Genomic DNA, 26,046 nt, shown 5'->3' on the forward strand with positions numbered 1-26,046 from the left:
GATAGCTAGACCATTGCACTGAAGTTTCCTTTAATGTAGTAAGGACCAGACTTAAACTTGGGTTGTACACAATACAATATTCAAGTGACATTCCACCAACTCACCATCAATGATTGCAGGACCAGTTCCAGCTTCTTAGGACTAGCTTAGGAAGTGAGGGACTTAGTTTCTCAGGGGGAGAATTGGGCTTGAGATGCAGCTTCCACTGTGACAATCTTTCATGGTAAACTCAGTCTCCACTTACCATACTTCAACCCTGTCTAGTTTCTCCAAGACTTCTCAGAGTAACTCAGGAACATAACAGGCCCATGACTTTGGTGGAAGGGGCTGCCCAGTGTTTGCTGTTGTACCATTGGCATCCTAATAACTTGCAGCACATTCTGTGACTTTTTCCTAACAATCCTGTCATCTTGTTGCCTTGCATTTATTTTGACATAGAAAGGAGAGAGTTTCCTCTGAGTGGAAGGCAGACTCTGGCTACTGATTGATCCATCACCCAGCAGAGTGGATCAGAGGTGTTGCTGGTGAATGAATGAGTGATTAGCAAGGTCCCTGATGAATGGGGTTCATTTAAAAAATTTTATTTATAAAAAGGAAGCATTGACAAAACCACAAAATAAGAGGGGTACAACTCCACACAATTCCTACCACCAGAACTCTGTATCCCATCCCCTCCCTGATAGCTTTCCTATTCTTTAACCCTCTGGGAGTATGGACCCAAGGTCATTGTGGGATGCAGAAGACTGAAGGTCTGGCTTCTGTAATTGCTTCCCCGCTGAACATGGGTGTTGGCAGGTCAATCCATACTCCCAGCCTGCTTCTCTCTTTCCATAGTGGGGAAGGGCTCTGGGGAAGTGGAGCTCCAGGACACATTGGTGGGGTTGTCTATCCAGGGAAGTCTGGTCAGCATCATGCTAGCATCTGGAACCTGGTGTCTGGAATTTATTTAGGTTCAGAGAGAGGAAGGTCAGCCTTTTTTCTTTCACTGGACAATGGAGACTAGTACTTACTGTAGCTTGGCATGGTGTTTGGCACCCAGAGGAATGCAAAAGGAGACAGGTCAGGGTTCACTAGTTCATGGAGAGCCTCCAGAAAGAGGCAGAGGACAAAGCTGACCACGAGCCCAGCTCTTTGAAGAGTTTAAAAGACTCTTTATACCCCTGTACAGGTGAGACATTTCGCTTTTCATTTCTTCCTCACTATGCACAGCACAGAGGCACTGGATGGGGCTGGTCATGGCTGGAGGAGAAATATTTCCCAGCTGACATCAGGGAAGGGAAACATCACAGGAACGGGAACTGCAGGCACACAAAGGTGAGTTAGGTGCTTATCTTAGGTAACTCAGCTTTGGGTTGTGGTGAGAGGAGTGCCAGACAGGAGCTGGGAAGTCTGTATACTTTGGGCTGGTTGTGTGAAGGTGGGAAAATCATTTACTTTTTTTAAAAATTATTTTTTCTTTATTATTGGATAGAGACAGAGAAATTGAGAGGGGAAAGGGGAAGAGGCAGAGAGACACCTGCAGCCCTACTTTACCACTTGTGAAGATTTCCCCCTGCAGGTGAGGTGTCATATGACATTAAAACTCCTACCCTATATCAGGGCTGCTACTTCACACCTCTTCAAAATATGTTTTGCCATGTCACTCCCACCACCAAAGTGCCAGTATCTCACCACCACAGCCTATGGAACTACTCCCCCCCCCCCCCGCCCCAGGGTTCCACTGTCCACCCCCAAGCCCATTCTCCCCTTGTTAGCCTCAGTTCTACAGTCAGAATCTAAGGGCTTGCTTTATTTTATCTTATCCTTTGCTTTGTTTCCTTTTCCATTTTCTTTCCTTTCCTATCTTTCTTTTCTTTCCTTTCCTTTTCTTTTCTTTCTTTCCTCCTTTATTTTTTATTTTACTTTATTTTTTTGCCTCCAGGGTCATCACAGGGGCTTGATGCTTGCACTACCAATCCACTGCTCCTGGCAGCCATTTTTTCCCATTTTTTTTTTTATTGGCTAGGACAGAAAGAAATTGAGAGGGGAGGGGGAGACAAAGAGGGAGAGAGAAAGACACCTGCAAATCTGCTTCACCGCTTGTGAAGTGATGTCCCCTACAGGTGGGAAGCTGGAGGCTAGAACCAGGATCCTTGTGCTTTGTGCTATGTGCATCCGGTTAATCTGGTACACCGCCACCCTGCTTTGCTTCTATATATCTCATATATAAATAAGATCATCTGACAATTCTCTTTCTCTCCCTTCTCTCTCTCTCTCTTTTCATGTGGTGCTGGGGATTGAACTCGGGGCCTCACTCACGTGAGACATTTGCTCTACTGCTGAGTCATCTCTGCAGCTTTTGAACTCAGATATTTAAAAAGAATAATTCCTTTTTTTAAATTATCCTTTATTTATTGGTTAGAAACATCCAGAAATTGAGAGGGAAGGAGGAGACAGCCCTGCTTCACCACTTGCAAAACTTTCCCCCTGAAGGTGGGGACCATGGGCTTGAACCCGGGTCCTTTCGCATTGTAACACGTCACTCAACCAGGTGCATCACCACCTGGCACCAAGAATAATTTCTTGGGCTTGGATGGTGGCATGCCTGATTGAGCAATACATTACCATGTGCAAGGATCTGGGTTTGAATCCCCACTCCCCACCAGGAGAGGGGACTCTTCACTCATCTTTCTCTTTCGCTCCCTCCTTCCCTCCCTCCCTCCTTTCCTCCCTTCCTCTCTCCCTCCCTCCCTCCCTCCCTTCCTTCCTACCTTCCTTTCCCTCTCTCTTTGTCTCTCTCTCTCTTTGTCCATCTTCCGCTCTCTCTCTCTTAACCAGAGCACAGCTCAGCTCTGGCTTTTGGTAGTGCTAGAGATTGAACATGGGATCTTTGTTGCTTCAGACATGAGATTCTTTTGGCATAACCATTAGACTATCTCCCCAGCCTAGTGTCTCTCTTTTTCTTTCTCTCTCTTGCTTGCTCTCCCCTTCCATTTTTTCTCTGTTTCAAATAAAAGAGAGAGAGAGAGGAGGGGGGGCGGTTTCTTGTGGCCAGATGGTGGTGCACCCAGTTAAATGCTAACATTACTATGTGCAAGGACTTGAGTTCAAGCCCCCACTCTCTACTCCTCCCCTGTAGGGGGATGCTTCAGGAGTGGTTATGTAGGTCTGCAGGTGTCTCTCTGTCTCTCTCCCTTTCTAGCTCCCCTTCCTCTCTCAATTTCTTTCTGTCCTATCTCATTACAAATAGAAAAATAATAGGGGGGATAGATGGCCACTGGTAGTGGATTCATAGTGTTGGCATGAAGACTCAGTGATAACCCTGGTGGCAGGGAAAAAAGATTTATTTATGTATTATAATAGAGATAGATAGATAGATAGATAGGGATTCCTATGAGACAGTGAGGGAAGTCAAAGCACCAGTTTGGCACAAGTAGTACTGAGGCCCAAACTGGGAACCATAGGCCAGCAATTCTGACACTCTGGCAGCTTGAGTTCTCTCCCCAGCCACGGAGCTCACATGTTACCTTTTGAGCCATTTCCTCAGTCACTGAACTTATATTTTTAAAGTTGATTCCTGCCACAAAAGAGGCTCATTGCCATTGTGCCAGCTTCCTGATTTATTACGTTAGTTGTACTGGCCCCTTATGATTCTTATTAGAAGCTTGGTGCAGAAACCCCTTCTCACTCTTTCAAGTGAACCCTCAGAAACTGATGATTATAATAACTGTGCTCTGCAAACACAGTTGAGCCTATTGATGTGACTGGGCTTTTGTCAGCATGCCCTCAGGGTGTTTCTCCAATGACTCTCTCTACCACCGAGAATGGAAACCAACTTTGAGGCCTTCCTTGGGCCTTGGAGTTCTGGCTCACCTGCACGTCCTAGAGGGTGAATTGTGAAGGCACTCCCACATTCTTTACAGATGCCACAAGTCCTCAGGCTTATCTGTGACTGGCTTCCTGAAGAGAAGGCAGAATCAAAACGGAGACCCTTACTGAGAGGGTGTTGTGAGCACCGTTTGGAGAAGACACGCTGATCTGCAAATGCAGGAGGAGCAGAGGCATTGTTGGGCCCAGAGAGAGAAAAGCACCATCCAATCTGTCTCCTCTCCTTTCATGACTGGGAAGAAATACTCATCAATCCAGAGGACATGGTCACATAAGTAGGGAGGAAAGGCCGAGGACTTTGTGGTCTATGTTCTAGTTGTCAGATATCCAGTTCTGCCACCCCCCCCTTTTTAATTTTACTGCAGGGTTAATGGTTTCCAGCACAGTTTTTAACATGTGGGTACAATTTCTCATCTCCCTGTGCTAGGTGTCTGCAAAACACTGTCAGCCATCTTCCATTTTATTTTATTTTGTTTAATTTTTCTGGGTAAGGACAGAGAGAAACTGAGAGGGAAGGGGAGATAAAGAGAAAGAGAGAAAAAGAGCCACCTTCAGTACTGCTTGCCTGCTTGCCAAGCTTCTCCCCTGCTGGTGGCGGCTGGAGGCAGGTCCTTATGTTTAGTAACATGTATGTTCTACCAAGGGTGTCAGCGTCTGGCCCCTGTCATTTTATGACATCAGTTTGGACTTTTTCAGAAGGGCTTCTTCCTAATTTTATGCTGATTAATGACGTTCAGTCCCTTGGTCTTGAGAGTGAAAAAGTCTGAACTATCAGTGAAAAAGCTCTCAGCAAGGGCTGAGAGCTGGCAATAGAGCTCACCTGGTTAACATACCTGCTTCATTATCCACATGAGCTGAAACCCCACTGCACTGGAGGAAGTTTTGATGCTCTGATGTCTTTTCATCTCTCTGTCTCTCTATCTCTTGGTCTCTATCTGAAAAAGCCAACTTGGAGCAGTGGAGTCCTAGTGATAGAGAGAGAGAAAGAGAAAAAAAAAAAAGGAGCTCTCAGTGAGATAAGAAGGAAAAATTATTGCCTATCCCCCCAAGATACAGACAAGTTGGCACTATTAGGTATCATAAAACTGGACATAAAAATGCTATTTCTAACAGAAAAGTCTGGCAAACACCAGACTTGAATCATTCTCTTGCCTGCTCACCCCCAGGCCTTTGCTGAAATGAGATCACTCCCTGTAGCCTTTCCTGAGCACCTGATTTAAAGTAGTTATGCCACCACATCCCGAGTGACGTGCATCTCTGTCCTTGCAAATCTCCTCCCTGGCTACTATCACCTTCTCACATGCATTTTGTTTCCCTGAGGGAAACTCACAAGCGGCTGTGTACTGGATTCTCCATGGATCTAGAAAAGTACACAGCACTTAGCAAAGACCTAATACATCGTTAAGGAGTGAATAAATGAATGGCATCATCGTTTTTGAAATTGACTTTAGCTTCCCAGAGCCTGTACTTTGGATTGGCTTTCTTCTTCAAATGATTCATGACCCTAGCAATACGCTTCTATGAACATTTATTTTTTCTGAGTTAGCATATTTATGAGGTCTTTGTCCTTAAGCACAGAAGGGTCACTTAAACTTATGTGCATCCATATGTATGTAGGTAAACAGACAACTAGCGTGACTATATTTCTTATTTAGATGTAGCTTGAGAATCAGCTTTATTTTACTTAATATAAGCACTTGTGCTCTGGCCGGACTTCTGCTATTGAATCTCCAGGTCGTCTCCCTGTCGAGCAGTGCGCTGGGGGCACCTGTTCTGCTGTTGCCTTGGATTGTCTCAGACATCCAAGATGCACCTTCAAAGAATTCCTGCTGGATTCCAGACATGGTATTGCATACTGTTACCAGGCTGTGGGTGTATGTGACTATTGCTTAAAACTTACCAAGACCACAAAGAATTCTGCATTCATTTTGTTATTGTTTTTTTTTTTGTTGTCGTTATTACTGCTGGGGTTTTATTACTCCAGGATAACTTTTTCTTTCTTTCTTTCTTTCTTTTTCAGGATAACTTTTTCTTTCTTTCTTTCTTTCTTTTTCAGGATAACTTTTTTCTTTTCAGCGAGAAAGAGAGCTAGAGGGAGAGAGGGAAAGAGATCGCAGCATCCAGAAAAATATCTAGGGTTAATTTCTTCTTTGCTTCTTATTTTTAAAATAGAGGCAGAGAGGCAGAAGGAGACCACAGCACTGAAGCTTCCTTCCATGTGGTGAGGGCTTCACTGCTCTGAACCAACTTTTTCAGATAGAAATAGACAGAGGCAGAAAGACAAGGGGAGAGAGGAAAAGATACCACAGCATGAAGTTTCCTTCAGTGTGGTGGGGGTAGCTATACATGTTAACAGTAGTATGTATATGGTTTTATATGTATTGTTCTACATCTCTACCTATATACGAAAGTATAAAGATCATCTACAACCATGGAAGGTGGGAGGATGGGGGAAGATTCTTGGTGGAATAGTGAGGAGACTTGGTCATAACTGAATGTGTATGTCTGGCACACACTTGCCAGTCTCCTTGCACTTTCCCCTTTCAAATAACTTTGTTGGGAATAAAGATCTATAAGAATCTGTTGTCACATGGGTACAGCTTCTTGTCTCCACATGCCTTTAAATGGTGAGTTGGAGAGAATTTTTCCTTAGACATTGCCTAGAGTAGTTGAGTGAGGCTTTGGAACTTGAATTTCATTATTTATTTTTATGGGGAACAGTAGGTGGCTCACCTGGTACAGTGCACACGTTACCACGAGCAGGGACTAGAGTTCAAGTTGAGTGCCTTCAAGGAAGAAACTTCACAAAGTGGTGGGGCAATGCGGTGGGGTCTCTTCTCTCTGTCTCTATTTCTGTCTCTCCTTCTGTCTTAAAATAATAATAATAATAATAATAAAGGCTGCTGGAAGCAGTGTAATTGTGCAGACTCTGAAGCCCAGTGAACACTTGGAGACAACCCATATGTGTATATATATATATATATATATATATATATATATATATATATATATATGTTTATGATTTTATTGAGGTCTACTTTCAGTACAACCTACTGCATGTATCTTCAGTGCACCATCTGATGAGTTTGGATACACCTGTATTTCCATAAAACCATTGCTAACAATCAAGTCACGAAAAGTCTGTCTCCAGAAAAAGATCTAATAAGGCTCCTTCATGAGGGGCACTGATTGAATGAGACCACAAACAAGGCCTCAGATTTAGCCTCAGCATAAGCTGTGAGCCACCAATGTGTGGAAACTAGATTATTCAAAAGTGGAGAGTGTAGTTGAGATGCACAAGGAAGAATGAGGACGTGCTGAAGAAATTGTTGTAAGTTTGTTTCTGGGGCATGGAGAAGAAGATGATGATGAAGGAGGAGGAAGAGCAGCAGCAGGAGGAAGAGGAGGAGAAGGAGGAGGAAAGGGGTAGAGATGGGAGGGAGGACAAAAGACCACATTTAGTCAGCCATCACAGAATGTAAAGGTCGAATCTCCTCTTGCATTCCTGGTGTGTTGTAAATTAACTTAAAAAGAGGTAAGGGGGCTGGGGCTGCTTGTGGCACATATAGAAGGATTCACAGCGGGAGCTGGGAGCTGGTTTAATCAATACACGGAAACAGCTAAAGGCAAAATAAGCAATTATCATCAAGGGTTAAGCGTATGCTAGGTCTATAAAGTCTGAATATGGTTATCAAAGTTTAGTCCCATAAGATAAACAATTATCAGCTCTGCTAAAGGTTGTTCATGGCTGTAGAGGGGTCTAAAAGTTTACCGGATAGCAGAGTCACACGTGTTCAGTTCCCAGGAGAAGCAACCATGGCGGATACCTGACCAGAAGAAGCTTCTGACCAGAAGTAGCAGCAGCAGCAGCCAAAGAGGCCCGTGTGCTCCAAGCTCCCTTGCTTTTATACATCCCCTTCTCTGAAGCACCTCTTCAGCGTGAGGTCATTTGTCTGCTAATAGTCCCTAACTCCTGCTGGGGTCACCACACTGGTGAGCAGGGGATGCTACTGATGCTGGAGGGGAATGCCCCTCAGCTCCCTCTTATTTCTTTAGAATCTGATTCAGTAGATTCTTGGTGTGTGTAGTTGGAGAGAAACAGGATGTCACCCACAGTCACACTTGACAAGTGTCTCTTTAGTTTATGCCATATTCCAATTTCTTTGGGTATGTGACCAAATCTTTTACAAAGCACTAAAAAAATCTGTTCAGAGAGTGAAGTAAGGCCTAACATACCTGGCTTTGACTCTCTCTCTCCTAGCTTCACACTGACCCATACTTCCCCTCAGTGCTGCCCCCTTGAGTTTGAGAGTCACAGATAAACTATGACTGAGTTGGGGAGAAAGGCAGCAATAAATACCAGCCTGTCCTGATTCCTCTCCTCTTCCCACTTTTTTTTTTAATGTTACTTTCACCAGGATTATTATTGCTATTGGTGCTGGCACTATGAATCCACTGCTCCTGGTGGCTATTGTTTTTTCCATTTTATTGGATAGGACAGAGAGAATTTGGGAGGGGAGGGGGAGATAGAGAGGGAGAGAGAGAGACACCTGTAGACTTGCTTTCCCACTTGTGAAGCATCTTCCTGGCAGGTGGGGAGCAGGGACTCGGGCCTGGGCCCTTGTGTTTAGTACTATGTGTACTTAACTGAATGCACCACTGCCCCTCCCCTCACACACACTTAAAAAAATATATTGTCACCAAGGTTATCACTGGGGCTTGGTGCCTGCACTAAAAATCCACTGCTCCTCATGACCATTTTCCTCCTTTTATTTGATAGGACAGAGAGAAATTGAGAGGAGAGGGAGAGAAAGAGAGACACCTGCAGACCTGCCTCACCATTTGTGAAGTCTCCTCCATGAAGGTGGGGGTAAGGGGACTGAACCCTAGTTCTCGAGAGTGGTAACATGTGCTCTCAAGAAGGTGCGCTTCCACCCAGGTCCATTTCCACTTCTTAGACTATTGATTTGAGAGGGAAGTCATGGTTGTGTTGGCATTGCTGTTCTCCTTGGATCACCATGTTTTTTGAGCTGCCCAGAAGAGAACCTGCAGCAGGGTAATAGTCACTGCACAGTGGTAAGAGCCTTTATCTCTCTCTGATGCCTCAAGGATCTCCAGCAGGGCCTTGCTGTTTGAATAATCAACTTTATCTCGAACCCTTCCTTGTAATCCAGGGCCGTAGACTTTCTCTTCTTGGTAAATGAAAGCAATTGTGCCATAGTTATTCCTCTGTACCAGCTGACATAGTAGTCTGTGGTGGTGCTTCCTTCCACAGAGCACTCAAGTGTGGCAGACTCCCCCACAGACACAGTTAGCTTTTGGTCTTGGGGTACCAACACAACCCTCGACATGACTCCTGAGAGAAAAGATAGGAGAGTGGCTCAGTGAGGACTGGGGTGGAGACTACTGAGGGCACCGGCCACAGGTGCCTGGTCTTGGAGGACACATTGCTGCATCTTGCTTGGTCGAGGATCCTGGATCTCTTACCTGCCCAGGAAAGGGTGAGAAAGGCGAGTGAACAGCCCCCCTCTGCATGGTTTCACCCTGGCACAGCTTTGCTTCCTAGCTCCGCCAATGCCTGGTAACCTCTGGGGAGTTAGCACTTTGTGACACTGTTGTTCCTCAGGAAATGACCCCCTTCGGCAGCTGTGTAGGCTCCTTATGAGGTTGTTGGTTTTTATTTTTCTGCCAATCAGAGAAGGCTTTGAGAGCCTGTTGCCTATTAATGAGATGACAATACCACCTTTATGAGGTGCAGAGAAGTTAAAAGTCAATTGAGAGGAGGTTAAGGCAGCTTATTTGGTTAATAAGGAGGTCTATGGCTCCTAGTCTAGAAGTCAAGTGTGAGGTTGTTGTTCCATTTTCATGTTATTGTCCATGTTGTATGCTCTGTGGTGATGGGGATAGTTAATACCAGGAACAGTTATTGGTATTTACAGCTGTAATCAAAAGAATCTTTAGAGGAGGAGATTGATGGCGCCTGCTGGTGTTGCAGACTGCTGTGCTCACCGCGCACCCCCCACGCAGAGTGGGATGAGGGTGATTCACCCAAGTGTGAAAGAGCAACTCACTGAGGCACCATGTCCACATTTAAGCCAGAGCTTTCTGATCTTTACTGGGCTCATCTGTCTTCTTTTCTGAAGGGTTCTTAGGTCCCTTTAGATTGAATTACTCAAAGCAAAAGGTTGAAGAAAAAGCCCAGAAACACCAGCTCTAGTTTTCATCCATCACCTTACAGTTGACTCCCTTAACTGTTTGTAGACGTTGGTGATGATCCTGATGTAGTTTATGCAGGTTTTAATTAGAATATGGTGCATTTGAAACTTCCATATTGTTACAGATCAACGTTGCCACATTAGAAACACACAGTCAAACAAACCAGCAGAACTTAGAAAACACCTCTGCCTACTAGCTTATGATAGGCTGAATGCCTATGTACTTTAAGAGAGGAATATCTGAATTCATGAGACCTACACTTACACATTTTTAGACCAATAATGATTTTTGAAGTTAGGCAAGTAAATGAATAATGGAACCTCGAGGGTTCAGTAGAAACTGGGAAGAGGGTCACAGGGTGTGTGAAGAGTGGAGGTGACACCTGGAATCTGAGGACTGTACAGGACTCTAGAGTTCCATACCAGTGGAGGAGCAGCTCCCTAAGCTTGCCTGCTCCCCCTGCCACTGCCCCCTCAACTCCCACCAGCATGACTAGCACCAAACTGGCCTGAGCAAATTCAGATAGAAGCAAAGTCGAGCTTGCTTGGCTTCATGGTGGTCTCTCTCCTTAACTACTCAAAACACACACACACACACACACACACACACACACACCCCACACACACCCCACACACCATTCTAGAGGACCATTAGCAAAGAATTAAAGATGATCTTATCCTTTAATAGTACAAATCACCTCTCACGACCCACCTCTCTGACACAGTGGTGTCCATTCTCTATAGCATCTGGAAGTTTCCAGGGGCAACCTCTTTTAAAGTTACATACTTGGCTTTTCTATTTCACACCCTCCAGCTCTTGGCACAGCCTGTACATCTAGTCATAGTTACTAGCAGCAGAGTCTGAGGATTCTCTGATGAATCTATCGATGTGACCTCCTCTCTGGAATGTATGTTTTTGGCTATTTTGTTCTTAACTTTAAAATTTTTTTATTAGTGATTTAATAATGATGAAAAGATTGTAAGCCAAGAGGGGTACAATTCCACACAGTTCCCACCACCAGAGTTTTGTGTCCCATCTCCTCCACTGGAAGCTTTCCTTCCCTATTCTTTATCCCTCTGGGAATATGGACCAAAGTTCTTTTGGGGGTGCAGATGTTTGGAGGTCTGGCTTCTGTAATTGCTTCTCCTCTGGACATGGACATTGGCAAGTCTATCCATACCTCTAGCCGGTTTCTACCTTTCCGTATTGGGGTAGGGCTCTGGAGAAGTCAGGTTCCAGGACATATTGGTGAGGTTGTCTACCTAGGGAAGTCAGGATGACATCTGTAACTTGTTGGCTGAAAGGTGACAAGATATAAAGCAGGACAAATTATTTAATAAATGGGAACCCAAAGGTAGCAGATGAAACTAGGGGTCTTCACATGGGAAGAAGCTAGGAAGTCTATTTTAGGGAAGTTCCAAGGGACCTATTACTTTAGAACTTTTGTTTGAGCACAAGAGGCAGTGGCTGATGAATGGTCTGCAGAATGAGTTCCTCCACTGTAACTGTGGAGGTGGTCTGCAGGGCAGAAGAACCCTGAGAGGACGTAACTCTCAAAGTAACCCAGGGGCTCAGGATTGACTCCAGAAGTGACTTTGCAGTTGAGATTCGTGTTTGGATCCCAGATCCACTCAACTTCCTACTCTAGGAGGCGAACCTTTATGCAGCCCTCACTCTCTGGCGGTCCACATAATAATTTCACCAATGGGTGGTACCATCAGGAAGATGGAGAGAAGAAGGAGGGTGAGGTGGGTTACTACCCCAAAGTCTTTTCTGCCAGAGTGTGAATTGGCAGTGGACACCTCTTTTACTATAAACGACAGCTTCTCTCCTAATCTGCAGGCCCCATGCTTCAGGCTTGCACTCACGAGGACTCCTCTGTTTCCAGACCAGGATGTCTATTGGTTTCCAATAACCCAGCGCTGTACATTTCTTATGGTTGCTTTACAAGCACTACAAACTAGGTGGTTTAAAGCCACAAAAATATATTGCCTCACAGTTCTAGAGGCTAGAAGTCTGAAATCAAGATGTCAGCAGGTCCATGCTCCCTCTGAGACCTACAGTGAACTTTATCTCTGCTTCTTCTTAGTCTCTGGTGGCGTTCTGATAATCTTTGAATTTTTTTTTTTTTGGCTTGGCTTCCAGCTGTATTACTCTGATCCCTGTCTTTGCTATCATATAATGTTCTCCCTGTGTCTGTTTTCACATAACTGCCTTGTTAAAAAAGATATTAGTTATAGAGTAGGTTCATGGCTCACCCTGTAGAAAACATACACTACTATGCATGAGGACCTGGGTTCAAACCTCTAGCCCCTACTTACAGATGGGAAGCTTCAGGAGTGGCAGAGCAGTGCTGAAGGTGTCAAAAAGTACAGAGAAATGATGATGGAACTGTGCAGGCGCTGAGCCCCCATGATAACCCTGGTAGCAGACAAAATATGCATTATATATATTAGACTAGATGCTGCCTACTTTAGTATGACTTCATTAACAAAATCAATCAGTTGTAGTAGTAACTCTATTTCTAAGATGTTCCCTTTTCTGAGGTATTTGGGGTTATGGTTTCAACATACTTATTTTTTAATTGGTCTTGATAGAGAGAGAGAGGAGAACATTTCCCAACTTGGGAATAAAATGGCACTGGGATTGGAGTTATCAGCATAGCTTTTTTTTTTTTTTTTTTTGAAAGACACAATTCAATCCACAACAATTTAATCCACACTTTTACAAGTGTCTCTCCCATTAGGTTGGTACTAATCACCCCTTTAACAGTGGGTTTTTTCTTACACAAATAGTACAGGGGACATATCAAGGGAGAGAACATAAGTAAGCAACGATGACACGTAAAAAACGAACAAACAAACAAAATCACTGAGGTAGGATTTAAAGCCACGGTAGTATGACAAGAGCAGTTGGCAGGGTTTGGATAAGTCTGCTGAGCTATTTCAAATGATTCAGGAAGTCACTGAAAAAAATCTCAAGAATGTGCTTATGGCTATGACTGTGATTCATACCTGCCAAAGGTCAGTGGTAATGTTTTGAGTTTATTGCTAATGGACAAACCCAGCCTCCTTCTGAGCCTGACTAGAAGAGTGTCAGTAGGAACAATAACTCCAGGCCAAAGGCAGAAGATGTCAAGGAGGAGACGTGATAGTGGGTGGAGGCCTTTGGCTCAAAGCCTGGATAGGATACCTGCTATCTGTCCTGTCAGGGAGAGTCACGACTTGTTGCCCTCAGTTTGGCCTGGGCGTCGGGCAGGAGCAAGATGGAACTTAAACACAAAACTGTTCTGTCTAGAGGTGCCCAGGTACAAGGTAAGAGAAGGGGCCCAGGGCCCTGCCTTTGCCAGATTCTATCCAGGCTGTATTCCTTGTGCTCAATCATTCTCTGTAGAAAGGCTTTATCTAACTCCCCAGCCCCTTGGGAGTTCCTACATATGTCTTCCAGGGAGAGCTTTTTCTTTCTAGTCTGCAAAGTAGGGGAAGAAATTCAGGGTTTCTGTGGAGAATACATAAAATAAAATGTGTAAACATTAAATTTCACTGATTTGTTAGTTTCCTCTTTGCTTTGTTAGTTTCCTCTCTTCTTTATATTGTTATCTAAATCTAAGGGAACTTGAGACTTGAATGGTTTGTAGGAAAGGCAAGAGGTGAGAGTGGTTGGGTGGACTTTTTTTCTTTAAAATTTTTTTTATTGGGGATTAATGGTTTACAGTCAACAGCAAAATACAATAGTTTGTAGTTTGTACATGCATAACATTTCCATGTCTCAGCCTTCACTTTTCTCATCACCTCAACAGAGAGTTGCACCCCCCGTTTTTCAAGTAGGTTCCTTGAAGTCATACTCCATTTCTTTGAATTTCCACAGGTTGTTGAGAGCAGGCAGCTGGTCACACCACCTCAGACAGACAGGACTCAAACAGAACGTTCGACTGGGGTAGACTGGGCACTGCTCTTGTTCTTTAGATGCTATGGGGAGATACTGCTGGAATTAAGACTTGACAGAGCTGAGTTTGCACATCACACCACCATTTACTTGCACCATTTACTCTCTTCAGACCCTAGGTTTCTGGACAATAAAATGAGGGACAATATTTCCTCATGTGGTCATGAAGTGATGCAGGAGAATATTTGTGATTCCTCTACTGTGAAGCCTGCTCTGGTGGTCAGCTGACCAGACTGGGAGGTGGGAGGAGCAGGTTTTCACTGGTGATGTGGCCTACCGGGAGGTAGAGCAGTGGCATTATGGGTGGGGAAGCACAGTAATCTGCCTCTTCTCTTTCGTGGTGATTTGAAGAATTTGCAGAGCAAAGTGGCTGGTTGCATTGTCAGCTCTATAAAGTGGCTCTGGTGAGAATTCCTTTGTTGGTATATAATACTCAGGAGACCATCTTCATTCCTCTCATCTCCCCAGGCTCCAGCATTTGGACTGCAAACTCTTGCCTTTTCTAAATGGAGTAATTGGCTTTTGTTGCTGCTCCAACAAGTCTTCTAACTTGATTCATAAATAAACAAAATCAAGGTAAAATGAAGACAGAGAAAAATGAGGGGCCATGTCAGAATGTTAGGGGGTTGAGACACCTGTTGGGAGTACAGAGCTTCTTTACACTTCAGCTTTTCCCAAAAACTCTTCCAGGGGGAATTTCACCAGGGTATTTATCTGCTTGTTCAGCCAATAATTGTTTAAAATATCTATTTATTTATTTTTTTATTTATAAAAAGAAAACACTGACAAAACGATAGGATAAGAGGGGTACAACTTTACACAATTCCCACCACCAGAACTCTGTATCCCATTCCCTCCCCCGATAGCTTTCCTATTCTTTATTCCTCTGGGAGTATGGACCCAAGGTCATTGTGGGATGCAGAAGGTGGGAGGTCTGGCTTCTGTAATTTCTTCTCCGTTGAACAGGGGTGTTGACACATCGACCCATACTCCCAGCCTGCCTCTCTCTTTCCCTAGTGGGGTGGGGTTCTGGGGAAGCGGAGCTCCAGGACACAGCACCTGGAACCTGTTGGCTGAAAAGAGAGTTAACATATAAAGCCAAACAAATTGTAGACTTATCATGAACCTAAAGGCTGGAATAGTGTAGATGAAGAGTTGGGGGTGGGGTCTCCATTTTGTAGAGAGCTGGTAGGCCTATTTTAGTTATAGTCCAAAGGGCCTGTGGCTACACTAGTTTTTCCTTCAGGGTTATCTAACACTATGAATCCACGGCTCCTGGCAGTCATTTTTTCCCCCCATTTTACTGTGTAGGACAGAAAGAAATTGAGAGGAGAGGAGAAGATAGAAAGACAGATATCTGCAGGCCTGCTTCACTGTTTGTGAAGCCTCCCCTCCCGCCCCTCCCCCCGCAGGTGACAAGCCAGGGGATCAAACCTGGATCCTTGTATGAGTCTTTGTGCTAAAATACTTATTTATTAAAATTACTTATTTTCCGGAGAGAGAGAAAGAGATCAAGGACTGCTTAGCTTTTCATTATGGTAGCACCTGGGATTGGACCTGGATACCCCTGGGGCCTTAGGCATGCAAGTCTTGTGTGCCATTACCATGTAGCTCCCTAGTCCTCACTCAATTATTGAGCAAATATCAACTAGTTTTAATGGTGAGTTCATTTTCTGACTGGGCCTTGTGGGGTTGGTGATGTTTCAAGCTCCCCAGCGCTTCCTTATTCATAGAAGCTATAGAGCCTGTGAGTTTGAGGCTCCAAGGCTAATCTTACCTGTGCAGCTGGGCAATAGGAGGAGAAGCAGGTGGGTCCACAGCATGGCTTCCCCCACCCGTGAAGGGCTCTTCTCCAGACCATCTCTTCGCCCTTCTCATCTCAGCTCTCAGCTCTCAGCAGTTTAGCTTTGGGGCTTGCCCTTGGACAGGGAGAAAATGAGCCTGAATCACAGCTGTCTGGCCCAGTTGTATCGTCTGGGACTTTTGTTTTTTTGTTACAAACAAATGTGTCTCCCTCCTAGAGTGAGGCTGACATTTCAGCAGGGGAGATGTTGACTGTCAGCTTCAGACAGTTTTTAACACTTCTTCCCCCCTGCCCCCATTTGTGGAATCTCCTTTTATTTTCTGCTGCAATACATTCTTTTGGATCTTTTGTTTATATACCAAGGGAATTACTTCTAAGCAAGGGAAATAGACTTTGCCAAAACACCAATCTTTTATCGGACGAGAGCCCATAAGTGTCACATGGAATTTAACAGAAAACATTATTGCATTGGATTTAATTTTTAGTAGCAGTTAAGTGCCTACTCCAGCACTCTGCTCACATCAAGCACCCATCAATGCTGACGCTAGACTAGGAAAGGTCCTACAGAAGAAACACATAATGGGGAGATGGAGTGAGTGGGGCTGCCCATGGACATTAAGTAGTGGGGGGAAGCCATGTTAAAGCATCAAAAACGTTGAGTGAAGGGTTATGGAATCATCCACTGGAAGGACAAAGCAGAACAATCTCAAATGAAAAAGAAACAGCTTGGGTAAGAGGAATGTGGAGGCTGAGCAAAGCTGGAGGAGCAATAAAGACAGCTTCTGCCTGCAGCTGTCTCGGAGGTGTTTTGGGCTCTTTTGGGGAAGCTGAGTAAAGTCCTGAAGCTGGGGTGCTAGCCCCTGAGAGGCTGACTGGATATTACAAGTCTTCCTGGGTAACTGATGTGCTGTCTAGGTTGAAAACCACTGTGTAAGAGATTTGTCTTGTCAAAATAAGAATAAGCTTTCAGCTCAGGAAAGGCTGCTACAGGATTGTCCTCAGGGAACAAGGCACAGCCTGAGGCCAAGTGTTACCTGCCATCAGGAGGTGTTCCTCCTCTGCTCCTTGTTTGTTCTCCTGCTGGGTGATGACTCACTGCTGCCTTTAGGAACTGGAGGTGAGACATCCTACTGAGGCAGCCTGCCATTTCTGTGTTCCCCTGAAATCCTACAACAGTGCTGGGTACTTAATGGGGATTTAGTAAGTGGTTCCTAGGTGTGGTGATCCTTGTTCTTCTGGGTCTTTCTGTGCTGACTGAAATGGGCTCAATTCATGGTCTTGGCTCCTCTTCTTCTTTTTTTTTCTTCCCTTTTTGTTGCCCTGTTTTTTTTTAATCATTGTTGTAGTTATTATTATTGTTTTTATTGCTGTCATTGTTGTTGAATAGGACAGAGAGAAATGGAGAGAGGAGGGGAAGACAGAAAGGGTGAGAGAAAGAGAGACACCTGCAGACCTGCTTCACCGCCTATGAAGCGACTCCCCTACAGATGGGGAGCTGGGGTCTTGAACCAGGATGATTACGCTGGTCCTTGTGCTTTGCGCCAGGTGTGCTTAACCAGCTGCGCTACCACCCTACTCCCTTGGTTCCTCTTCTTAATCTTGCCTTGGTCTTTCAGACTCAAATTCTACCCTCCTGCACTTCCTGCTGAGAGGTGAATTCAACCAGGGAAGCCACAAGTAGTGACTCCTCCTCCCCCTCCTTCTCCTCTTGCTTTGCCTCTTCTTCCTCCTTAATTTAAAAGTTATTTATTGGAAGTCAGAGGTGGTAGCATAGAGGGTAAGCGTAGGTGGCGCAAAGCAAGAACTGCTTAAGGATCGTAGTTTGAGCCCCCGGCTCCCCACCTGCAAGGGAGTTGCAGCTAGTCTGCAGGTGTCTGTTTTTCTTTCCCCTCTCTGTCTTCCTCGCTTCTCTCTATTTCTCTCTGTCCTATCCAACAACAATGACATCAATAATAACTACAACAATAAAACAACAAGGGCAACAAAAGGGAATAAATAAATATTTTTTTAAAAGTTATTTATTAATGGAAAAGAGAGCATCAGAGCATCACCCTGGCACATTTGATGCTGGGGATTGAACTGTGGATTTCATGTTTGAGAATCTAACACCTTATTCACCACAATCACCTCCCAAGCCATCCTGCTGTGATTTCTTCTTGTTCTTGTTCTTCTCCTTCTTCTTTTAAATTTTGTTAAATTTAAATTTATTTGGTAGGACAGAAAGAAAATGAGAGAGGAAGAGGAGATAGAGAAGGAGAAAGAGAGACACCTGCAGCACTGCTTTCTTGCTAGTGAACTTTCCCTCTTGTAACTAGGGAGCAGGGGTTTAACCTCAGGTCCTCCTGATGCACTGTAACATGTGTGCTCAGCCAGGTGCACTGCTCCCCACCCCCATGCTTGTGATTTCTTACACTGAATAATATTCTCTTCCCAGTCCTCCTCTCCCCCTATCTCTTTCTCTGTCTCTCCTTCTTCTTCTTCTTCTTCTTCTTCTTCTTCTTCTTCTTCTTCTTCTTCTTCTTCTTCTTCTTCTTCTTCTTCTTCTTCTTCTTCTTCTTCTAGCATTTGCCCTTCTTCCGTAGCCAGTTAACAGTATCAGGTTGAGCCTGATGTAAAGTTTCGAGACCTCCTTTGAATCTGGAGAGGTGGCAGTCGTTGACTATGTGGGTCACAGTCTGTCTCTCCTTCTGATGAGTAATGGGGTTCCTGTGATTTTTTTTTCAACTTTGGGTTCTCTTTTCCCATCCTTTCTTCCTCCACTTTCTTCTTTCCTTGTTTCTGTCCTGTCATTCTCAGGCTTATAGCAGCCCTCAGTCACCTAAGGGAACCTGCCATTAAGAGTGAAAATGTGTCCACAAAGTACCCTAAAATGGTCACATGATTCTGGAAAGGAGAATTGCCTTCTGCGCTCCAGAAATTGTTGATTTCACAGTGAATATATGCTGTCACAGGGAGAGCTGTGGGTAGAATGTAAAATTACTGTCCTCTCTGGAAACCCTCTTTGATTTCTCTTGCTTGCTGAAAGAATCTTGGGGTGGGGGAGGGAGAAGCTAGTGGTCCTCAGGTAGCACACTCAGAGGCCAGAACAGAGGTTTTAATGTTGGTCAGTGACTAATCTTACTCTTTTTCCTGGTAGAAGTCCTCTTATAGAAAACAAACAAGCTAAACAATAGAAATCCTTACATCTAACACTATCCCACTAGAGAAATTAAGAGCTGTAAAAAACCTAGATTGGGAGCAGATCAATTATTATTATTTTTTAAATTTTTTGTTTTGTTTTCTGTGTGATTTTTACCCCCTTTGTTGCCCTTGTTGTTGTAACCTTGCTGTGGTTATTATTGTTGTTGATGTTGTTCGTTATTGGATAGGACAGAGAGAAATGGAAAGAGAATGGGAAGACAGAGAGGGGGAGAGAAAGATAGACACCTGCACACCTGCTTCACAGCCTGTGAAGCGACTCCCCTGCAAGTGGGGAGCCGGGGTTCGAACCGGGATCCTTACGCCGGTCCTTGCGCTTTGCACCACTTGCGCTTAACCCACTGCGCTACTGCCCGACCCCTATTTTTTAATTTTTAAAATTTTTTTATTGTCTTTATTTATTGAATAGAGATAGTTAGAAACCAAGAGGGTAGGGGGAGATAGGGAGAGAGAGACACACACACCTGCAGCCCTGCTTCACCACTTGTAAAGCTTTCTCCCTGAAGGTGGGGACCAGGGTCTAGAACCTGGGTCCTTGCACATAGTAACATGTGCGCTCAACCAGATGCATCACCACCCTGGCCCCTAGATCAATTATTAGTTTAAAAGACCTTACTAGAAGCCCTCTACCCTCTGCAGTATTTCTCTGCATAGAGGAAAAAGCATTCCATGGGTCACTTTTTTTGGAAATGGAGAACAATATTTTTCTGGAATTTCTTGGATAGGAGTGTGATTGGGTGGGGGGGGGCAGGTCTGGAATCAGGAGATAAGCCTGTTTCTTTCTCCTCCTTTTGAGATAAAACCTACAAAAATGAAGGAAGTTTTTGCAGCAGGATTTATGGTGGACTCAAATTTTGTAGTTCTGGGACTGTACAGCAGTGGGATTAAGATCTCATATATTTTAACCCACTAGAACCCTGCTTCATCTCTCACAGAGAAGCGATAAAGCTTTTATTATTTGGGAGAGATAGATAGATAGATAGATAGATAGATAGATAGGGAGCATTCCTGTGAATGAGACCCTCCCACTCTATTTCACATAAGGGAGTGAAATGACCTTATCCTCGGGTTTGGGTTTATGCTAACAGAGGAGAGAAGCTGTCAAGATGAATAAGGGGGTCTCTCTTCCCTCTCTTGGGGATGAGAGGTTTTGGCCCCACCTGCCAGTATACTATTCCCCTGTTCTGCCCCATGCCAGTGTCTCTCATGGGGACACCCGCCACCACCACCACCACCACCACCACCACCACCACCACCACCACCCATGCGTTTCCTGGTTGCCCTTCCAGCTTGGACACAATTTCCTAAGTACTTCCCAACTCTGGAGTCTGAACTAATACACCCCTTACATTTATTTAGTTCTGTTATAGGTCAGGAGATGAAAAGGTACTAAGCTCTGAGGGTGCTCAAACACAAGTCAGTTCTAATGGTAACAAGCTAAATGAAGATTCTATGGAGGAGAATTCAAAACCATTCTGGGTGCCTTGTGGGAGGGCAGTTATGTAAATTTTGATCAAAGTGGCTATAAGGTAGCTTTGGGGGGGGTACAAGCACCCCATCAAATAAGTAACTGGGTTGTTCACTATTCAAGTGGGTGTTGGTCATGAGGGCAGGTTGTCTCACCAAACCCAGTGGCCTTGTCTTGTCCCAGGAGCCTGACCTTGCTGCTGCTTCTACTGCCCCCTTGCCACTTCTGGTGAATCTCAGATGTTCTGGCTGGTTCTGTAGAGTTCATGGTGTGTCTTTAGTGGAAAGTGGCAATGAGTCAGGAGAGGCAAAAACTGGGGTAAATACAATATATGCTTTTTGTTATAACAGTTATGGTTTACCACAACAGTGCTACAGATTAGCAAAGGGAAAAAGTGTATTAGGCAAAGTGTAGGGAACATCTCATGCAAGCTTCCCATTGTTCCATCCCAGCAATATAGCACAGAAAGAACTAAGTTTGAGGCCTGGCAGGTGGCACAGTAGATAAAGAATTGGATCTAAGAGCATGAGGTCCTGAGTTGGGTCCCAGCACTGAGTATAACAGAATGGTACTTTGGTTCTTCCCTCTCACAATTCAATCAATCAATCAGTCAATCAATCAGTCAATCAATAGTCAGTCAGTCTTGCATTTTTTAAAAAGGCACTTAGGTCTCCTGTCAACCATGTGTGACAATACATGCTGCCTTCCAGGGAAGCTTACTGGAGCCTTGGTGGTCAGGATTTTTCCTGTGGGTTGGGGATGTAAATCACTCAGGCATGAGACATTTGCATAACTGACCTTTTTTTTAAGTTTTTAAAAAATATCTATTTATTTATTCTCTTTTTTGCCCTTGTTTTATTGTTGTAGTTAGTATTGATATCATCATTGTTGGACAGGACAAAGAGAAAGAGAGAGAGGAGGGGAAGACACAGAGGGGGAGAGAAAGACAGACACCTGCAGACCTGCTTCATCACCTGTGAAGCAACTCCCCCGCAGGTGGGGAGCTGGGGGCTCAAACTGGGATCCTTATGCAGGTTCTTGCACTTGGTGCCACGTGCGCTTAACCCACTGCACTACCGCCCGACTCCCACAGCTGACCTTTGTTACTCAGACCTTAGCCTTCAGATGTCAACTTCTTATGTAGTGTGAACCAAAGCCTCAAGCATACAAAAAAAAAAGTGAGTAAATACAACACTCCTTATTGTGTTCACCATGGCTGGAGACCCCATCATTAAGAGGGGTTGTTTATTGACCACTATTGGACATGCTGTGTCAAGCCCTTGCTTAGAATGCAAGTGCCATTCTACACCTCACAGATACGACAGGCTAAAGGACTGTTAACACTGAGCTGTGTAATGAGCACTTAGTATGAATGAATGAAAAGATTATTGAACAGAAATACAAGCAATCCTCCTGACAGGGATTTAATTGCCAAACAGTCTGAGCGTTAGCACACATGCATGACTGCTCAGGACACTGTGCAAGCTGGGGAAGTCACCAGGGGAAGGCAAAGGGGATGCTGAGGAGGTTTCCGTCAGGGTGACATCTGTCAGTGACAGAGAACATGGCATCCGTCTGAACTGGCAGCAGCATCCAGCCTGTGGAGAGATACCAGAGCAGGGACACACAGCATGTATGGAGAATGGCACATGCTAGAGAGATGTGTCTCAGGAGCATAGGGAGAAGGGGACCAGCAGTGGCGCACCTGGTTAAGCGTTCACAGTACAGTGCACAAAGACTCAGGTTCAGGCCCCTGGCCCCCACTTGCAGGGGGAAAGCTTCATGAGTGGTGAGGCAGGGCTGCAGGTGTCTGTCTCTTTCCTTCTCTACCTTCTATCTCCTCCCTCCTCTCTCAATTTCTGTATCTATTCAAAAGGAAAAAAAAAGCACAGAGCACAGAGAGAGGGAACTTTTGCAACACTCAACTGGCAATGAATGACCTCCTTCTGTCAGAATCTCTTATCATAAAAAGTGCCATCACCATCCCACACAATGACCCGGAAGCTGAGCTGGGTCACAGCTGCAGCCAGGCCTGAGGAGAGCTGCCACCTCGAGTCACAGTGTGCTGCTGCATCTGTGTTGACTCGCAGTGAGCTTGGGACTCAGCTGCAGAGTGTACCAGAGTCTGAGAGGATTCCTAAAGGCACAGTCAAGCTCTGAGGGCAACTTGTTAATAAATATTATGGTACAAGCCTCGTGTTTATTCAGGGGCATGTGTCAGGGAATGAATACTGGCAGAAAAAAAATACAGTTGAAGATATGATGATAGCTGAAAAATACACACTTTTCCAGGACAGATGTAATCTGGATAATTCCTCTCTTGTTGTGACAGACTACACTCTAAGTTGAAAGCAGGTGGAGGCCAAAGACAAATTCTCTTCAGGACAACTGAAATGAGAAGAGGCAGCCACTGCGTGTGCTCCACAGGCCCTGTGCCATGGAGACTGCGTTCATGTGGTAATCAGGGTCTCCCTGCTGTTGGGAAAATAGCTCGGTTGGTACAGTAGAGGACTTACATGCCTGAGGCCCTGTGTTTGATGCTTGGTGCTCCATGTCTCAGAGCAGTGCTCTGGTTTCAATCTCTCATGTGACACTTTATGCTTCTTACTTAAATTTCATAAAGTAAATCTTTGGAGGGAAAAAAGCCAGGGCAGAGGCTAGTTGGTGGTGCACTCAGTAGAGCACACATGTTACTATGTGCAAGGACCCAGGTTTAAGTCCCCAGTTCTTACCTGGGGGAGGAATGCTTCACAAAGCAGGGCTGCAGATGTCTCTCTTTCTTCCTCTCTATCTTCCCCTCTCACTTCATTTTCTCTCTGTCTCTATTCAATATATAAGTAAGTCATTTTATTTTCTTGCCTCCAGGGTCACTGCTGGGACTTGGTACCTACACTATGAATCCACTGCTCCTGGTGGCCATCTCCCCCTCTCCCCTGCCCATTGTTATTGTTGCTATTGGATAGGACAGAGAGAAATCAAGAGAGAGAGAGAGAGAGAGAGATAGACACCTGCAGACCTGCTTCACCAATTGTGAATCAACCCGCCTTTAGGCAGGGAGTGGGGAGCCTGAACCAGGATCCTTGCGCCAGTCCTAGCACTTTGCACTATGTGCACTTACTGTGGTGTGCTACCATCTGACCCCCCAACTTTTTTTTTTATATCAAGGCCTCTCAGTGTGATCACCAGGACTCCAATTCACTTAGGCAAATCACCAAACACAAAAAGGCTCTGAGCTTTTCTCCAGATGATGCTATGCTGTGTGTGGCAGGACTGCCTTTCACAATGAACGTCTCAACAGCCATCCAACTGAAATCACAGAACCTAACACAGCTCACAGTCTCAGTTCTCTTTCCTTTTAAAGGTATATGAAAGGGAGTGGCATATGTCACTATAAATAATAGAAACACATGAATTTGTAAAAAACATCAATAATAAAGTAGCTAAGCTATTGCTTTTTGAAACTTACCGTGGTTATGCTTTAAGAGGAAGGGCGGAGAGGCAGACTTGGTTAGGAAACAGAACTCAGCTGGCAGGTGTGGAGTGAAACCTTATACCCTTGTAGTCTTCTTCTTTTTAATATTCATATATTTATTCTCTTTTGTTGCCTTTGTTATTTTATTGTTGTGGTTATTATTGATGTCATTGTTGTTGGATAGGACAGAGAGAAATGGAGAGAGGAGGGACAGAGAGGGGGAGAGAAAGATAGACACCTGCAGACCTGCTTCACCACCTGTGAAGCAACTCCCCTGCAGGTGGGGAGCCGGGGGCTCGAACCGGGATCCTTAAGCTGGTCCTTGCGCTTTGCGCCACCTGTGCTTAACTTACTGTGCTACCACCCAACTCCTTACCCTTGTAGTCTTAAGATCCTGGAAGCAATTTTAAAATTTCTAATAAAAATAAATTTGGAGGGCTGGCAGTGGCATACCCAGGTAGAACACACATGTTACTATATGCAAGGGCCTGGGTTTGAGTCCTTGGTCTCTACCTACAAAGGGGAAGATTCACAAGCAGTAAAGCAGTGCTAAAAAAAAAAAGCAAAAAACAAAATTAAAAAAGAAAGTAAGTGGCTTTTGACTGCTGGCTTGGAGATGAACAGGGTAAAAATTCAGAGGTGTGGTTCTACATGCTATTATTTTTATTTTGTTTTCCTTGATTTATTATTGGATAGAGACAGAAAGAAATTAAAAGCGGAGGGGGAGATAGAGAGGGAGACAGAGAGATACCTAAAGCCCTGCTTCACCTCTCATGAAGCTTTCCCCCTGCAGGTGGGGACCAGGTGCTTGAACCTGAGTCCTTGTCCACTGTAATGTGGGCACTTAACCAGGTGTGCCACCCATTGGCCGCCACCCCCCCATGTTATTATTAGAACTGTCAGGGGAATAGCTTACAACAATGGAAAAGGATCACTTGACCCTCTCTTTGGCTCGGAGTCTAGACTGAGGAGCCAGCTCTATGGGGCTGAGTAGCTGCTTTGGGCTGGTGGGAGAATTTAGGCAAGTCCTTGGCCACTGTTTTTTATCTTCTCATTTTAAAGTAGGGAGCAGAGCCAAGTGGGGACAATTGTGAAGAGCAAGTTGGCCACAGCTCCAACATGCCATCACCACCAGATGGGGGTGGGGGGTATAGACGATTTATAAAACCTTTGTGGCAGCTTCCGTGACCACAAGGGATGGTATTGGCTTGACTGAGCATTCAAGAGCTTAAGTACTCACCTCACGCGGATGAATGTAGCTGTGTTCTCTCGTCTGAGGCTGTTCATTTAGAAACACAGAAGGGGGAGTCATTATTTCTTTAAATAAAGTATTCCCTTTCATTACATTGGTGTCTCAGTAATCCCTAAAGCAGAGATGCAGTTCAAACATTGAATTCAATAACCATATATTAGACACTTGCTAAGCCATGCACTCTGGGAAAGTAAAGATGAAACAGACTTGAGGATCCCTGCCCTCAAGGGGTTGATGAATGAGGAGGAGGATAAAGGAAGTTTACTAACCATTGTGGAAAAAGAGAATACATAAGTCACTTGAGAAGGAAGTGCTAAGGTGATTTGGAGGGGACTTTTACATTGAGATAAATATCTGAGAGCATGAGCACAGCATTTTGGTGCCCTGTGGCGTGAATGAGATCATCTAGGGAGAGATACCGAGGAGAAGCAGCAGCAGCAGCAAGGGCTCCTGTTGCTCTGTATTTAGAACCTGCAAAGGTGATTGGGAAGGAAAAGCCAGTGACTGAGGAACCTTGGCAACTGGGCATCTCAGAAGCTGAGCATGGAAAGCCTTCTGAGAAGGAATCGGGAGCCAGTGGTGTAGTCCATAGCTGAGAGGCTGTGTGATCAGCTGTTTACTCCTGTGTTTGTTTTGCTCATACTATTACTTAATACTTGGCACAGTGGTGGGCACAATGAAAGACTCAAGGTGTATCTGTTGTATAAAGGCAGCAAGAAGCTAAAGCCAAAACGAGTTGCTTGCACTTAGTTCACGAGGCAAAGAGTAGTATCTGAATAATGCTTTCAGATTCCTAATGTGAAGTTGATCTTAGAAAAAGGAAA

The 26,046-nt window shown here is 44.7% G+C and overlaps 1 protein-coding gene and 1 long non-coding RNA gene across 2 annotated transcripts in view; one reads left to right on the forward strand and one right to left on the reverse strand.

Annotated features, from left to right (window-relative positions):
* Positions 1 to 26,046, reverse strand: part of LOC103125982 (T cell receptor alpha chain MC.7.G5-like) — a 578,475-nt gene that overhangs the window by 146,937 nt on the left and 405,492 nt on the right. The window contains exon 3 of the mRNA XM_060175347.1: positions 250 to 260. Coding sequence (XP_060031330.1) covers positions 250 to 260 — 11 coding nt within the window. The remainder of the gene's footprint in view (positions 1 to 249; positions 261 to 26,046) is intronic.
* On the forward strand, positions 12,643 to 23,950 carry LOC132533487 (uncharacterized). Its single transcript, XR_009545381.1, has 3 exons — positions 12,643 to 13,397; positions 14,497 to 14,604; positions 23,664 to 23,950. It is a non-coding gene; the product is annotated as an uncharacterized LOC132533487 (long non-coding RNA).

The sequence above is a fragment of the Erinaceus europaeus genome, chromosome 16 (genome assembly GCF_950295315.1).
Source record: "Erinaceus europaeus chromosome 16, mEriEur2.1, whole genome shotgun sequence".
NCBI classification, from domain to species: domain Eukaryota; kingdom Metazoa; phylum Chordata; class Mammalia; order Eulipotyphla; family Erinaceidae; genus Erinaceus; species Erinaceus europaeus.